The 17948-nt window shown below is 38.2% G+C and overlaps 1 protein-coding gene across 1 annotated transcript in view; it reads left to right on the top strand.

Moving 5' to 3' along the window:
• LOC143018529 (uncharacterized) overlaps nt 1–17948 on the top strand; it is a 60745-nt gene that overhangs the window by 31932 nt on the left and 10865 nt on the right. Inside the window, exon 3 of the mRNA XM_076173964.1 lies at nt 177–365. Coding sequence (XP_076030079.1) covers nt 177–365 — 189 coding nt within the window. The remainder of the gene's footprint in view (nt 1–176; nt 366–17948) is intronic.

Below are 17948 nucleotides of genomic sequence, written 5' to 3'. Positions count from 1 at the left end.
ATTATTCCATATATGATGTAGGTATATTTCAATGGTATGTTAGTGGTGGACAGTTATCCAAATGCAATATAAATTCTGTTTTCATCTAACCAACAAAAAAATTCAACATATGTCGTGTGACAGAATGGATTACACAGATTTTATGAAAAGTTTACCTGAATAACTCTGTGTTTCAGCCTATGTCTCAAGAGCGTGTCAGCCAGCTCGAGATACCAAATGAGATGACGGACGAAGAAGAGAGGCCCGAATTGTCCGAAGATCATGGCAACCAGACGCAGGGCGAAGAAGGTCATGACGAACACCATGACACGGGAAACGTAGCGTTGGAAAGTGACTTAACCACTCTGGGGCGCTGGTGTGGCATAGTAAGGCATTTTATTCTCTGCTTTGTTCAGGCATGTTAACAGATACTAAAGTTAGTGTTTCTAATCATTTCTTTTATTCGCAAAGACAACAAATCCACGACAGATGTGGGAGCCGAAGGTGGTGGCCGTCTCTATCAACAAATCGCTGATTTGTGATCTGCTGAACAATTACTGATGGAAAGGTCCAATTCTGTCCTACTACTGCCTCTCTGCTCCTTTCTCGTCTGCAGCTTTCTACTAATATTTCCACTAAACCCCACCACTCACCAAATGCCATATATGTATCTGTTTCCATTCAGAGACTGTACCTATTGTAACGCGTTGCGTTGTCTCGCTTTTTTTTCTTCTTCTTCTTTTTTTGTACGCGTGTGTGATTGATATGTGACTGCTTACCTGCCCGGATCTTCACCTTGAGTTGGTCCAGGGCCCGAATACGCAAAACATTTACGATCGTAAGATTTGTCGTGAGTCGTTCGGATTTCACCTTTCGAATCTATTCAGTAGATTATTGTGGAAGTCAAGCTAATATAACACAATTCAAAAACAGAAACACTGTATACAAACTTTTCACAATGAATGAAAATCCGACAAGAAATAATGGTCTCAAACTGTAAGGAAATATATTTAATTTGGAAGCAGGTAGAAACAACTTCGCCAACCGTATAGTTAATGAATGGAATAAACTTCTTACAGAGGCAGTGCGATGTAGTTCAGTTCGAAGTTTTAAGATACGTTTAGATAAACACCTAAGCAAAATGCTGTAATGACTGCCACTTATTTTATATTATTTGTTTATTTGTTTGAAAAGGTAGGGAGGTGCTTAGAGTGAACTCTTTAAATGAAAAGCAAAAGGAGAGGGAGTACAAGAAGAAGCTGAGAGAGGAGTGGGAGGGAGTGAGGGATAGAGTACAGATAGGAGTAGAGGAGGAATGGGGATAGTTCAAGGAGGGAGTCATAAGGTGTGCAAGGATGGTGTGTGGAACAAGAAGGGAGACCTTAACCTTAACTTTTTGGTGGTCAAGAATTATGAAGGGAAGGCACCCTACCCTAGACCAGGGGCGGACAACATTTTTAAGCGTAAATGCCAAAATCAATCCTCGATACACAAGCGTTTCTCAAGTGCCAGTTGAAAATGCCGAGAAGATACGAGTTAACCATTTGTGGAACGTTTAGAAATATTAAAAAAGAATCCACACAGAGCTATGAAAGCAAAGGATATTATCAGTGTCTTTTTTAAGTCGTGTCAGACTGAATTAACGTAAACTTCAGGAAAGGAATTTTTATTTTATTATGGTGAGTTTTGCCTTGAAATGTAATTCTAGTTGTCTTAACATCAACAAAATGTAGGCAATAGTTTGATAGGACATCATCACCCATCAGTGTGGAGAGCGATCGAATCATTCCAACGGGAAAATGCAGCCGTATCTGCATTGTCACAGCAAGATGCCATCGGGCAACGACCAGCTAAACGAATCCGCAGAAAATATGATCAGCTCAAGTTGCGTCTGAATAACTTGTGTCTGGATTACATCAACAGTCAAAAATACATTCGTGATTTCTTGAGGGAATTGGACACAACATGCGAGTTTTAAAGTAATTTCAGTGACTGAAATTCTACAATTGCTAGAATCTTAAATTCTGGAATACGATTTATACTGTTCAACTATATCTATAAAACCTATAAAATCTTACAATGTTAAGTAATGAATATGTATCAATTTGAAGTCCATTACTTGTGTAATAAATGAAAATTGGCCTATTGTAGATACTTTTCATATTAGATATCTTGAACATGTATTTGTATTGTATTATTCCAGTAAACACTTTGATCTATGCATCAATGGTTTCTGGTCATTTTTGTTCACTTGACAATTTAGGATTATAACCTTAGTTAAATGAATGATAATCATTCTAATAAACTTGACAATTTAAGATGATAACCTTCTAAGCAGTACAAGCAGCACAATATTATATCCTACATGTACATATCATATCCTATTATATTTATATTTATCCCTGTGACATGGAAGGTATATCATGCATGGAGGGGTTTTGGGCATTTTTGGAGGTATTCTGGATGGAGGTATTTTGGGTGTGGGATTTTGGCCGGAGGTATTTTGGGTGGAGGTATTTTGGGTATCTACCGATGGAAACTTTGTCTCGCAGATTTGCTAATCTTGAAGAGTTCTCGGACTTCAAACCTCGTGATGTCTATGTGTTTCTGCAAGATGATTTGATGAAATTCCTCAAATAGTCTGTTACACAATTTCAATGATTAATAGTTCCCAAGGGACTTTGATAAGACTTGTTCTCGGAGACAATCCCTTAGAAACTTAAGGCGAAGTTTCATCTTATGTGACTTAATGAGGGAAGAGCAAAAAGTAGAAACAATGGGAGAAAGTCCAGGAGAATGGGCAGCGAAGTCTTCAAGGTGGCGTGTGGTATTCATTTTGCAAAAATAATCACAATAACGCGTGACTAAATAATATTGCAGAAACCACAAGGAAAATAAAATCGGAATACTAAACGTTTTCGTATATTACGACATCCTCGGAGTACAAAAAAGAGAAATAGAATATAATATTTATACAGAAATAAGAAAATTGGGGAAGGTTATAGCCACATAAAAGCTTCGTACAATATACATACATACACATTCATATACAAATGTAACTAAAAATAGTAATGATTAAACAATAAAACAGCAAATATAAGGGAGCATAACCATGTGGCCGAAACGTCCACAGGACATCTGACACAATTAGGAGACATGGTACTGTTTTACTATCCTATTAATTAAGAAATTATCTAGTTTAAATAAACCTTAACTCAAATTGATATTGTTATCAAAATTGCTCTTTATAAAACTGGATTCAATGATGTTCCTTTCTAAAACAGAATAAAACAAAAAAAATCTAACATCGTCCCAGTCAATACTATGGTTAGTGTCCCTTATATGGACAAAAGGCCCACTAGACATTTGGCCCGTCCTTACACTATATCTGTGTTGATTCATCCTAATATTTAATTCTTTACCAGTTTGGCCAATGTAACAGGAGCTACAGTGTTTACAATAAATACTATAGACACATCCTACATTATCGCAAGGGGATTTTTTAATGAGGCGTTCTTTGATGGTACTGTTTTGAAAATAACATTAATATTGAACTCATTAAGGATGCGGGGAAGTCTTACAAGATTTTCATGGAAGGGAAGAACTAAAAGATTTGTCTTGCAAAAATTATCTTTTTGGGATGTATTAAAATAAGACTTCCTGGCCCTATATTTTGCTTTATCTATAACATATTTAGGATATTTCAAGTCCAATGCAATGCCATATATTTTTTCTTATATCTTGGTCTAAAAATTCTGGACTGCGAATTCTATAAGCTCTTAAAAACATAGATGAAAAAAAAAACAGAAACTTTAGTATTAATATGATGTGCAGAATAGAAATGGACATATGACAAAACATTGGTTGGTTTCCTAAAAAATGTCAAACCTAAAACGTCTATAATTTCTAGAAATGGAAACATCTAAAAAGGGCAATTTGTTATCTTGTTCTACCTCAGTTTTAGATTTAATAGAAGGCACTAAATCATTTGATTTAATAAGAAAATTATCCAAATTAATATCAGTGGGCCAAATACATAAAATGTCATCGACATATCGATACCAGATGACTTTACGGGGGAAGATATAAGGTAACAATTCCCTTTCAAAGAACTCCATGTACAAATTTCTTAAAACGGGGGATAAGGGGTTCCCCATAGCCATACAAAATTTTTTAACATAAAATTCATCATTAAAAACAAATTCAGATTCAACCACACAAAGTTTAATCAAATTTATAATAATGTCTACAAGTAATAGTAGGTTGTGTGAATGAAGGTCTTTTCTAGAAAGTCAAGCAAATCAAAAACGGGAACACATATAAATAAAGAATTAATGTCAAAGCTAACTTGAAATCATAAGCAAGGTCTAGACTGTTAAGTATTTTCTTTTATCGGTGTGGTGGATGGAAGGGTGGTAGATAGAGCGTTAATGGACTATGCAGAGGTAACTAGGAGTGTAATAGGAAGAGTTAAGGATGTACAATGTACATGTCCTAAGAGGAGAGAGTGGGGAATATCAGAGCATTTTCTGGTGGAAGTAAGTTGAGAGTGGAGGATAGATGGAGAGGGAGGAAAAGGACAAAAGGTAGAGAGATGCTTAAAGTGAACTGCTTAAATGAGAAAGAAAAGGAGAAGGAATACAAGAAGAAGCTGAGTGAGGAATGGGAGGGAGTGAAGGAGAGAGTAGAACTAGGAGTGGAGAAGGAATAAGGATAGTTCAAGGAGGGAGTCATAAGGCGTGCAAAGATGGTGTGTGGAACAAGGAAGACGGGAGGAAATAGAAGGAAGGGTAGTGAGTGATGGGATGAGGAAGCAAAGAAGGTTGTAGAAGAGAAGAAGCGAGCTTTCACAGATTGGTTACAAAATAGGACGAGGGAACCATATGAGAGGTACAAAGAAAAGAGAAGATAAGTAAAGCATAAGATTAAGGAGGCAAAGAGGAGAGCAGATGTGTAATGGGGTAAAAGTATGACGGAAATTTTGGAAGTAATACAAAAATGTTTTGGAAAGAAATTAAGAAAGGAAGAGGAGGCGAATCAAATAGAAAAGAGAAGGTAAAAGGTGCAGATGGAAAGATGATAATGGAAGAGAAGGCAATAAGGAGAAGATGGGCAAGGTATTTTAGGGAGTTGCTAAATGTAAAGGAGGAGGGAAGGGAAAGGTAGGGGCAGTGGGAAGCGCTATGAAAATGACCGTAATGAGTGAGGAAAATGGAAGAGAACTAAGGAAAGATGAAGTGAAGGCAGTTGTTAGGATGAAGGGAGCAGGTAAGGCACCTGGTTTAGATACAGAATGTCTGAAAAAGAAGGCACAGTGAGGATGGACTGGCTGGTGAGGTTACTTGATGTTTGTTTAGGAGAGGGTAGAGTGCAGGAGGACTGGAGAAGTTCCTGTATAGTTCCAGTTTACAAGGGAAAAGGGGACAAATGTGAGTGTAGTAGTTTCAGAGGGATTAGCTTGTTAAGTATGATTGGGAAGACTTATGGGAGGGTCATGATCGAGTGGATTAGGAGAGGAACAGAGGGAGTAATTGGTGAGGAACAATGTAGATTTAGGACAGGTAGTGGTTGCGTAGATCAGATTTTTGTGGTAAGATAGATATGTGAGAAATTTATAGGAAAAATTAAGGATGTTTTGGGGCTTTTATGGATCTGGAAAAGGGTGATGACAGGGTAGACAGGAAGGCACTGTGGGAGATATTGCAGATGTACGAGATAGGAGGAAAGCTTTTAGGAGCTGTCAAGAGTTTTTATGAGAGTAGTAGAGCGTGTGTCAGGATTAGAAATGGAGAGAGTGAGTGGTTTGAGGTAAAGGTGGGACTTCGTCAGGGATGTGTTATGTCACCCTGGCTGTTCAGTCTATACATGGATGGGATGGTGCGAGATGTGAATGCAAGGGTAGTGGGTCAGGGATTGGAGATGGTTAAAGAAAATTGAAAAAGTGGGAGATAAGCCAGCTGTTGTTTACGGATGACACTGCGCTTGTAGCAGGATCAGAAGAGGGATTGAGGAAGTTAGTGACAGAGTTTGGGAAGGTGTGTGAAAGAAGAAAGTTGAAGGTAAATGTGGGTAAAAGTAAGGTGATGAGATGTACAAGGGGAGAGAGTGGAAGGAGACTGAAAGTGAGTATTAAGGGAGAGAGACTGGAGGAAGTGGATAGTTTTAGATACTTGGGGGCGAATATGGGAGGAAAGGGAGGAGTGTGGGTAGAAGTAGAATGCAGATTGAGATACGCGAGTAAATGCCTTGGTGGATTAAAAAGTGTAATGAGAAATAGACATCTGGGAATGGATGATAAGAGGAGATTGTATGAAAGAGTGATTGTGCCGATTGTGTTATCGTGTTCAGCGCCGATGAGATATAATATCTACTTAGTAGAATTGAAACCTTGGAGGATGCTGTAAAGTGCCTTAAAGAGGAGAATTGAGTTCTCCGCTCGAAGGCCCAAAATACGGAAGACAAAATTAGCTATGAGCTTGGATGGAAAATGGTGAAAAATAAGATGCGGAGTAGTGGAAAAAGTCCTCACCAGCCCCGCTGGCTTGCAAGAACAGAGGATTTCGGCTCCTTGCTGAATCCCTTGAGCGAGAAGTAGGCTTCCTACAGGGTTTTTTCGGGTAGATTACGTGGGAGTAGGGGGGGGGGAAGTATCGGAAGATAGTTTAGGCAATAGAAGCAACTTAGAGAGGGACTGTGAAAAGAATCACCAAAGCAGGTGGAGGGAAGATAAACTCAAAGTTTACTATACAAATAGCAGGAACATAATTAACAAAATTTATTTGCCGCGAGGTAAAGCATGCGTAGAGAATTTCGATATTATAGCTATTACTGAATCCTGGATCAACATGACTGATAAACATTTCCTTCCAGATATCGAAATAGAAGTATATAATTTTTTCCACAAGGATAGGGTTGGCAGGAATGGAGTCGGTGTAGCACTTTTCGTTAAAATACAATAAACTGTATAATCAACAATTCGATTAGGGAAGAGGACTGTACGGAATCTATTTGGGTAGAGATTATAGGCAAGAATAAGAAAGTTATTATTGGCGTCTTGTATAGACCTCCTAACCTCAGCATTGAGCAGACTGATCCCCTGATTCATAAAGTTTACAGAGCGCCCCAGTACAAAAACGTTGTGATCATGGGAGATTTTAATTATAAAAACATTGTCTGGAAAACTTTGATAGGAGATCATGAAGTGAAGAAATTCCTAGATGTGGTGCAGGATAATTTCCTAAAACAAGTGATTACCGATCCTACGGGGGGACAAAATACCCTGGACTTAATTTTAACTAATAATGGCTTTTATCAACATAAAGAGGAACATAAATTCACTAGATATAGATGGAATCAAAATACAGGACAGTTTGATCAAAAGTCAATTATCAATTACATAATATGTTCAGACAGAAGAATATTCACCAATATAAAGGTAATATCAGGAGTGAGTTTAGATTCAGATCACAGGTTACTGGTGGCTGATCTTAAGATTGGTAAGGTAAAACCACGGCAATGTAGAAAAAGAAAAATATTTAAAACAAAAAGTTTGCAAGAGGAAGATAAAAAGAATGCTTATAAAACTAAACTTACACAAAAATTAGAGATGCAAAATGATGAGGAAAAAGAAAGATGGGACATTTTGAAAGAAGCAATCAGTGAAGTAGCAGAAGAAACTTTAGGGGTAGAATGGATCGGAGGAAATAGGAGAAGACACACACCTTGGTGGAATGAGGAGGTCAAACAGGCAGTAAAAAACAAAACTTTAAAGTTAAGAAAGTGGCTAAGAAGACGAACACCGGAAAGCCGAGCAGAATATGTACTGGCAAGGAAAGAAACAAATCTTGCAAAATATCGAGCAAAGACAGAGACATGGAAAGAACTGGGAGAGAGATTGACAGAGGATTTGCAGAAAGGGAAAAAGTTACTATATGGTATAGCAAAGTCATATAGAAAAAGCAAGGCAAAACAATATAACATTAAAGACCTAGAGGGGAATGTTCTTACAGATCAGGACGAGATAGACAACAGATGGACAGAATACTTCCAGGAGGAAATGAGGAACAATGGCAAGAGGCGGAGGAAGATTTAGATGGAGAACATGATGAAATCACACAAAAAGAAATTGAATGGGCATTGAGAGAAATGAAGAATTCCAAAACACCAGGAGTAGATGAAATATCAATAGAGCTAATAAAGGAAGGGGGAAATGTAGTACAGCAAAATATATTGAAGCTCATAAATAAGATCTATAGAGAAGGAAGAATACCAGAGGAGTGGGGTAAAACCCTAATAGTCCCAATTTTCAAAGGTAAGGGTGATGCTGGAAATTGTAACAACTATAGAGGGATTTCCCTAATACCCCACATCACAAAGCTATACGAGAGAATAATTGAGAGAAGAGTAATAGACCTAGTAGAACCTTCATTAGGAGAAGAGCAGCATGGTTATAGAAGTAATAGATCAGTAACGGATTTATCTTTTGGACTAAGGATGGTAATAGAGAAGGCATGGGAATATAACCAAAGCCTATACATCGCTTTCATTGATTTACAGAAAGCTTTTAATTCAATACCTCGCGAAAAGGTATGGAAATGTATAAAGGAGAGGTATGGTATCAAGGGACATCTAAAGAAAGCTATAAAAAGTTTGTATTACCCCTGTGTATGCAGTGTTAGAACATCAAAGGGGGCAGAAAAGTGGTTCCCTGTAGAAACAGGGGTTAAACAAGGAAGTGTGTTATCCCCTCTGCTTTTTATAGCATATATGGAAACTGTAATAGAGGATTTTAAAGAAGGTAAAGAAGAAAATTATAAGAACAGAATAATGGCTTATGCAGATGATATAGCTGAATGGAGCACAGATAGGGAAGAGATCGAAGAAGACATAAAAAGGTGGAATGAGTGCTTTATAAGGAAAGGCATGAAAATGAATGTAGAAAAGACAGAGATACTGACCGTTAGCAGAAGAGAGGAACACGAATTTAGCATCACCATAGGAAATAAGATGGTAAAAAATACAAACATCTTCAAATATCTTGGAAGTGTAGTCACTAAGGAGGGTGGAAATAAGAGAGATATTTCAGAAAGAATAAATAAATTTAGTGCAAATGTTAGAGCTCTCTGGCCAATAATAAAAGAAAAACATGTACCTTTAGAAGTGAAAAGAATTATTTTCAATACTGTCTTGTCTCCTACCCTAACATACGGCTCAGAAAGTTGGGTAATGACAAAAGTAGACATAAGCAGGATTCAGGCAGCGGAAATGAGACCATTAAGAGCCATAGTTGGAAAGACGAGGAGATATAAATTAAAAAATGAAGACATAAGGAAAAGCATTGGCGTCTGTTCCATGCTAAGCAAAATAGATGCTGCCCAGTTAAGATGATTAGGACATTTAGAAAGAATGGATGAAGAAAGAATTGCAAGGGGATGCTGGGAGTGGAAGCCGGATGAAAGAAGGCCAAGAGGAAGACCAAGAAAGAGATGGAAAGAAAATGTTGAAGAAGCCCTCAGGAGACATGACTTGCCCAACATCGAAACTCTGAGGGAGGAAGGGGCCTTCCATGATAGAGCCAGATGGAGGAACATGCTGGGACCACTGACAGGCATAACGCCTACTACTGGGAGCTGAAGTAAGAAGTAAGAAGTAAGAATGAGCACCAAATTAGCAGCGTAATAGTGGGAAATAGTCTAGGCTCTAGCGATCATCAAGAAATAAGATTTAGTGTTATTTGGGAAGAATTAAAAAGTACAAATAACGTCCAAGTACCAGACTTCAGGAAAGCAAACTTTGACAATATAAAAACCTATTTGAAATTGAATACGAAATGTCATGCGGACGTTTCTAACATTGTCGGGTCTCGGTGCGCGACTGGGGGTCAGGTTATGACTAGGGGTCGGGTCACGGACTATGCAGAGGTAAATAGGGTCAGGTCATTTGGGGGCGAGGGCTCAATAGTCAGGTCAGCGATTTGAATGAAATGTATAGCAATCTAACTGATCTAATTATTAATGCACAAAACACATTTATCCCCCTAAAGTCAATACGGAAAAATAGTAATACTCCCAGATGGATGACGGACAGATTGAAACATGAGATCGGAATGAAAAGAGGACCTAACGCAAAAATAAAAAACGGGGAATCACACCTTAGATCATGATATAACGAAATGGCAAAGCTGGTTAAAAGGAATACACGTACAGCGAAACGTAATTATGAAATTAAGGTTGCCAGTCAAGCAAAATCCAACCCAAAGTGTTTCTTTCACTTCTATAGAACAAAAAATAAAGAAAGAATAGGACCAATTAAAACGATGAAAATGTCATGAGAGAATCGGAGGAAAAATGAGTGAGGAGTTAAACAATTATTTTCTATCGGTGTTTAGTAATGAGAGGTTATATAAAGTATCTGACTGCGATCCGATTTTCAGAGGGGGTGAAGAAAGTAGTCTATCTAATATCAGCATTAGTAAAGAAGAAGTAGTCAAGCAGATTGAAAGACTGAAAGCTACAAAATCTCCGGGTTCAGACGAAATTTTACCAAGAATGCTCAAAAAGTGTAAATTTGAAATCTGTGACCAGCTAACTGAAATATTCAATAAATCGCTAGACACTGGTTTTGTGCCAACCGCTTGGAGGCAGGCAACCGTTGTTCCTGTTTTTAAGAAGGGAGATAGATCGTCTATATGCAACTACAGACCAATCAGTTTGACATCAGTTATAGGAAAAATGCTTGAATCAATAATAGTAAATAGACTCTGAGAATACATTGAAGGGCATAATTCAATTCGTGATTCACAGCATGGTTTCTCCAAGGGTAGTCATGTGTGACTAATCTTCTCTCCTTTTACACTGAAGTATATAAGGCGTCAGATAACAATGATAATTACGATGTTATTTACCTTGACTTTAGCAAAGCGTTCGACAAGGTGCCACACCAGAGCCTACTAAATAAAATCAAAGCCCATGGCATAGGAGGAAAAGTGTTAGACTGGATTAGAGCTTGGATTAGTAACAGAAAACAGCGGATCACCATAAATGGCATAAAATCTAGGTGAGGGGTCGGTTTTGGGTCCCTTATTGTTCATTATGTACATAAACGACTTAGACGATGCGATAAATAGTGATGTTAGTAAGTTTGCGGACGACACTAAAATAGGACGCCTAATTAGGTCAGGAGACGACGCAGAGATTCTGCAGGATGATCTTAGTAAATTGTTAACATGGTCTGTGAAATGGCAGATGAACTTCAATATCTCTAAGTGTAGCGTGATAAACGTAGGGCTACACAACCCCGAAAATAGATACAACATAGATAACACGTTTTTAGAATAATCTAAGTGCGAGAGAGACTTGGGAGTTCTGGTCAGTCCGGACCTTAAAATCAGGAAGTAGTGCATTAGCGCCAGAAATAAAGCTAACAGGTTATTAGGTTTCATTGCTAGGACGGTAACGAATAGAAGTGCAGAGGCAATTATCAAACTCTATCTAGCGATGGTTAGATCCATCCTTGACTGTGGTACAGTTTTGGTCTCCGTCCTACAGAATGAACATCAATTCACTAGAATCAGTACAGAGAAGAATGAGCAAAATGATACATGGACTCCTTATCTTACACTCTCTGGAAAGACGCAGAGTGCGGGATGATCTAATAGAAGTGTTCAAGTGGATCAAAGGTTATAACAAGGGTGATGGAAACAAGGTCATCATAGTAAAACAACAGGGCAGGACTCGCAGTAATGGGTATAAACTGGACAAATTTAGATTTAAGAAGGAAATAGGCAAGAATTGGTTTACTAATAGGGTGGTCGATGAATGGAATAAACTTAGTAACCATGTAGTAAGCGCTGAAACTATCAGTTGTTTTAAAAAACGATTAGACAACTTTATGGATGGGGATGACAGGTGATGATGAAAACGGAGCTGCCTAGTGTAGGCCTCATGGTCTCTTGCAGTCTCATTTATTCTTATGTAAGGGCGATTGGGTGGTAATTGTTTGGAGAACATAAGAACATGAAAATAAAGGAAACTGGAAGAGACCATGAGTCCTACAGTAGGCAGTTCCATGTCCATTACCACCAGTCATCCCCATTCATAAAGTTATCTAACCGTTTCTTAAAACAACTGATAGTTTCAGCGCTTACTACATGGTTACTAAGTCTGTTCCGTTCGTTAACCACCCTATTAGTAAACCAATTATTGCCTATTTCCTTCTTAATTTAAATTTGTCCAGTTTAAATTCATTACCGCGAGTCCTGCCCTGTTGTCTTAATATAATGACCTTGTTTGCGTCACCCTTTTTAAAGCCTTTGATCCACTTAAACACCACTATTAGATCACCCCGCACTCTGCGTCTTTCCAGAGAGTGTAAGTTAAGGTGCCTAAGCCTCTCTTCATAAGGTAAATTTCTGAGCCCATGTATCATTTTGGTCATTCTCCTCTGCATTAATTCCATTGGATTGATGTCCATTCTGTAGGACGAAGACCAAAACTGTGCCACATAGTCAAGGATGGGTATAACTAACGCTAGATGGAGTTTGATAATTACATCTGCACTTCTATTTGTAACCGTCCTGGCAATGAAACCTAATTCTCTGTTTGGTTTATTCCTGGTGCTAATGCACTATTCCCAAAGTCTCTCTCGCACGCAGTTTTCTAAGCTATATCTATTTTCGGGGTTGTGTGGCCCTACGTTTAACACGCTGCACTTAGAGATATTGAGGTCCATTTGCCATTTCACCGACCATGTGAATAATTTGTTAAGATCGTCCTGCAGAATCTTAGCTTCGTCTCCTGACCAAATTTGGCGTCCTATTTTAGTGTCGTCCGCAAACTTACTAACATCACTGTTAATCCCATTGTCCATGTCGTTTATGTACATAATGAACAATAAGGGTCCCAAAACCGAGTCCTGGGAGACCCTACTAGAAACACTCCCCACACCTGGATTTTACACCATATGTGGTGACCCGCTGTTTTCTGTCACTAATCCAAGTTCTAATCCATTCTAACACTTTTAGTAGTCTCTGGTGGGACACCTTGTCGGACGCTTTGCTAAACCCAAGGTAAATAATATCGTAACTATCATTATTATCTGACGCTTTATATACTTTAATATAAAAGGATAGAAGATTAGTCGCACAAGACTTTCCCTTGGAGAAACCATGCTTTGTGTCACGAATCAAATTACAGTATGTCCCTCGATGTGTTCTCTGAGTGTATCAATTATTATTTATTCAAGCATTTTACCTATAACTGATGTCAAACTGATTGGTCTGTAGTTGCATATAGACGATTTATCTCTCTTTTTGAAAACAGGAACAACGTTTGCCTGCCCCCAAACAATAGGCACGAAACTAATGTCTACCAAGTTATTAAATATTTCTGTTAACTGATCGCAGATTTGAAATTCACATTTTTTAAACACTCGGAAAAAATTGTCTGAACTCGGAGATTTTGTAGCTTTAAGTCTTTTAATCTGCTTGACTACTTCTACCTTACTAATGCTGATATCAGATAGTCTACTTCCTTCATCCCCACTGGAAATCGGATCGCAGTCAGGTACCTTATCTAACCTCTCCTTAGTAAACACCGAAACAAATATTTGTTAAACGCCTCACTTATTTTTTCTCCGATTCTATGAAATTTTCGTCATTTTTAATTGGGCCTATCCTTCCCTTATTTTTTGTTCTGTAGAGATGAAAGAAGCCCCTTGATTTGGATCTAGCTTGTCTGGCAACCTTAATTTTATAGTTGCGTTTCGCTGTGCGCATATTCTGTTTAACTAATTTGCCATATCGTTATATTTGGATCTAAGGTGTGTTTCCCCGCTTTTTATTCTTACGTAAAATCCTCTTTTCATTCTAATATCATGTTACAGCCTGTCCGTCATCCACTTGGGAGTATTACTATTCTTCCGTATTGACATGAGGGGAATAAATTTGTTTTGGAGAGGCTTTGTATTTTTATTTTATTCTAATTATTCATTTATTTATTTTTCATTCTATCTATTTTTTTTTTGGGGGGGGGGGGTAAGGGAGTGATGATGGTTTCTCTCTAAGGGTTTGAGAGGATGTGTTCCACCCATAATTATTTGAAAATGTTTAATGTAAATGATAGATCAGTTGCAAGTGACGTACCATGTACTAGTATATATGACCTGGACCTGGGCTAGTTGTATTGGAGTTGGAGAGGAAGATGTGCTATTTCACTTCTGTTAATAGACGGTTTTAGTCTTGATGGGCATATGTTGTAGACCCTGGTGGTGGTTGTGATCCAAGGGATATGAATTTTGATATAAATATTATGGAAAGTGTTTTTGCTATTTATTGGAGACACCCCCCCCCACACACACACACACCCTACATTTTTATGAGGCAGGGTTTTGGAAGAGGATTATGGAAATATAGGTCTGTGATGAGTGTCGACTTGTTTGGTATCTTTATTTATTGGGCTTGTGTGTGTATTTTTTTTTTTTTTTTCAATGTTTGAATTTTTCGATGGTTGGGTGGGTCTTATTGAAACTGGCGGAAGGCCATCTTCTTTGCTGTGTGGGCTGGGGAAAAATTAATTTCACCAGAGGACTGTGTGTTGTGATGTAGATGGTGACGATTCTAGAGCTCATAGGTATTCTGCAGATGTTATGTGGATTGTAAGATAACTCAGAGTTCTGTTGGTTATTGAGGATTCTTGTACTACTCTGGCTGTATATTTTTCTGTTAAATCTTTCCAGTTTGCTCGGGAAAATGGATCTAAAATATTGTAGAGGTAATGAGGAGGAGCTTGTAAGGGGTGTAAAAAATGTGAAGTGGTCACTGTGGTACTGATCATTCATAGCACTGGGTTACAAAACATGTAAGTTGTCTATGTTTTTTCAACTGAAGTAGGACCATTTTGCACCGCTAAAACAAAAAATTACATTCATTTTTTTCAATCGGGACATATTTTTATGGTAATTTGATTTTGAAAAAGCCGATCTTCTGACTGAATTTATTACATTTTTGTGACATTCAGTTGATTTTCGTTAATATTTCTCATCCAAAAAAGGTTTTAGGAGGAAAAAATCTAATAGAATGTATTTCTAATTGCTATAAACTTCAATTTCTGTAAATTGAATAATAGACATTGATAAAGGTAAGTACATGTAAGTTGAACGTTACGTCGTCATTGTGCAAAATTCAGGGCATAAACTTCCGTTTCTTCGAAACCCTCGAATGTTCAGCAGCAGGGATTTCTCTCTTCAGAGTCCAACAGTAATTAGCCATCACGACTGCATCCCAGCGTCCTTGATACCTGGTCTCCATCTCTTTTATGTTCTGATGGAATCTCTCCCCATGCTCATCACTCTTTGATCCCAGATTCTCAGGAAACCGATCCATATGTGAGAATAAGTAATGCATTTTGATACTCATGTTGCATCCAAGGTTTCCTAAAATCAGTCAGTATATTGGTGACAAGTTTTGCATAGTTCCTGGCCTTGTTATTGCCAAGAAAGTTCTTCACGACCATCCGGAACAAAAGCCTTCCATGCTTCCAGTTCTACTTCGTTAATTGAGTTTTCAAGCTCAGGATTTCTGATGAGCTGACGGATTTGATGACCATCAAAGATACCAGATTTTAACTTCTCTATAGTTAATGCTGGAAAAGTATGGCACAAGTAAGTGAAGCAGCCACCATCCTTGTCTGGAGCTTTGGTGAACTATTTAATCAAGCCGAGCTTGATGTGCAGCGGTGGGAAGAGTATCTTGTCTCTGTTTACCAGAGGATTATTGATGACATTCCTTGATCTGCAAGAACGTCCTCCCATATAGGCCAGTCCTTCTTTGTGTAATACTGAGCAGTGTCCCTATTATCCCAAGGGGTATAGAGGCAAATTGGTCACCGTTGTGAAGCAGAGCACAATGCAGCGATCGCTTGCTGCTGTCAATGAACAGTCTCCAATCTTTGAGTTCATACTGTGGCACTCCAAGCTTGTGCAAAAGCTGAGCAATATCTGTACAGTACACCAAGTCCATCTCTTCAATGAAAAAACGGAAAAACTATTGATGCCTGTTGCGGTAAAAGGTCATGCGAGCACTATCAGAGAGGAGGTTCTTTTCCTTCAATCTGGTTGCCAATAGCTCGGCAGAGGACTTTGACATGCTGAGATCGCGAACTAGATCATTTAGTTCCTTTTTGGAAAAAGGATGTGGAGCATCATCGTTAATAACCACTTCTTCTTCATCATCATCTTCTGGAACACTGGAGGAATCTTCGTCATTGATGTCAGGAAGTTCTCTAAAGACAGTGAGCTACAGGACGACGTGCTGATTCAAGATCAGGATACTTGAGGCTGTTTCGGTCCTATTCATCCCAGTCACATCAATAGCGCAGAAGTATCAGTCAGTGACATGGTTTGTCGGCTCCCTCCAAGCCATGGGAAATCCAAACTTCAGAAAACTCTTCTTGCCTTTAGTCCACTGACGCAGATACTCGGTGCATGACTTGCATATGACGTGTGGCGCCCAAGCTTTATCCTACTCACCAAATTTAATTCCAAAATAAGAATGGTAAGTACGCTTTATGATATTTACGACTTGATTCCTGTTAGGTATAATGGTGTATTCACCGCAGATGTGGTGGAATACGTCAGGCTTATTTTTGCAAGATCTTCTAGTCGAAGCCATTTCATTCACTTGTATTATAAAAAAATAATTAGTCATAAGTTGACACATGCATAATCTTCAGAATTCGTTTATTGCAAGACATATAAAGAAAATTGCATCATATCACGTGAAAATACCCATACATGTAAACAAAAACATAAAAAAACATGTAGCTTAGATCAGAAAGTTGACCTGATTGAGCAAAATCAATGTGATTTTTGGATTCAGCACATCAAAATTATCCTAAATCAGCTAAAAAAAAATTAAACAATAAATTTGGCGTTGACCAGTGTAATCAAAGAGATCTGGTGGATATAGAGATATAAAAACAAGTCAATAGTTGTATACCACACTGTTTGGTTTGAGCTGTGAGAGGAAGTGGCTTGTTAATAGAAAGGATGTCAGTTTACCTCGTGAGGCCGTGACGGTGTATCCCCAGAGTATGTTTTGCATTGAAGTGTCCTATTAGATGTTGTAGGTTTGGGTACTTAAAGAAGAAAGATTCACATTGGTTCTAAAGTAGTTTATAAAATAGATTTCTTTTGCAGGTATATACAGAGAGCAGATGGTTATTGGGTAATACAGGTAAAGTTATGTGTGGTTGCTTGAAGAAGGATGTGAAATGCATGTGGTAGTATGAGCCATTGTTTATCCTCTGTCACCCCCGTTACCACAGTAACGGGGGTGACAGTTTACTGTTCCCTCCTATGGTTCTTTTATTTTCAACTTTCTTTTCATCACTGTCTTACGTAAAATGCCATTCACCATATCTATCTGTAGGAAGCAAGTATTGTTTCTTACGAAGGTGAATCAAATGGAGGTAGCTTTCTTTCTTCTTCCTCTTTTCTTCCCGAATAATATTATACTTGGCTGGCCAATTTACACCAAAGGACTCCCAACTGGGATTCTCAATTTACTCACTAAGCCACCTCGCACCGATGTCACGACTTTCCCAGTCCAATGATCTTTACTGTTACATCTGAGTGCTTCACCTAATGGCGTGAATTTACTCCCGTGAACCAGTGAAATTTTCTCCTCCTCCACCCTCTCTCCAATCAGAAAGACTATTACAAACATCTTAAGTAATATTGCTTACTCAAGCAATCACTATATTGATGCATGACTGACTTAGTTTACATATTGTTACATCAGCATAATACAGCAATAAAATCCGGTCCCTAGCGGTTGTTTATAAACTTTAGACGAGGAGTGAGATTATGCACCTCCTTCGCGGCTGTTGTTTACCAGATATATTTATATTATTATATTTTTATTTTTCATTTATCTATTTATCATTATTTTTCGCACCCGACCTAGTTATGGA

This window comes from Oratosquilla oratoria, chromosome 35 (genome assembly GCF_046742065.1).
Source record: "Oratosquilla oratoria isolate Oo_2021 chromosome 35, ASM4674206v1, whole genome shotgun sequence".
Lineage (NCBI taxonomy): Eukaryota > Metazoa > Arthropoda > Malacostraca > Stomatopoda > Squillidae > Oratosquilla > Oratosquilla oratoria.
This window is presented reverse-complemented; position numbering and strand designations above follow the sequence as displayed.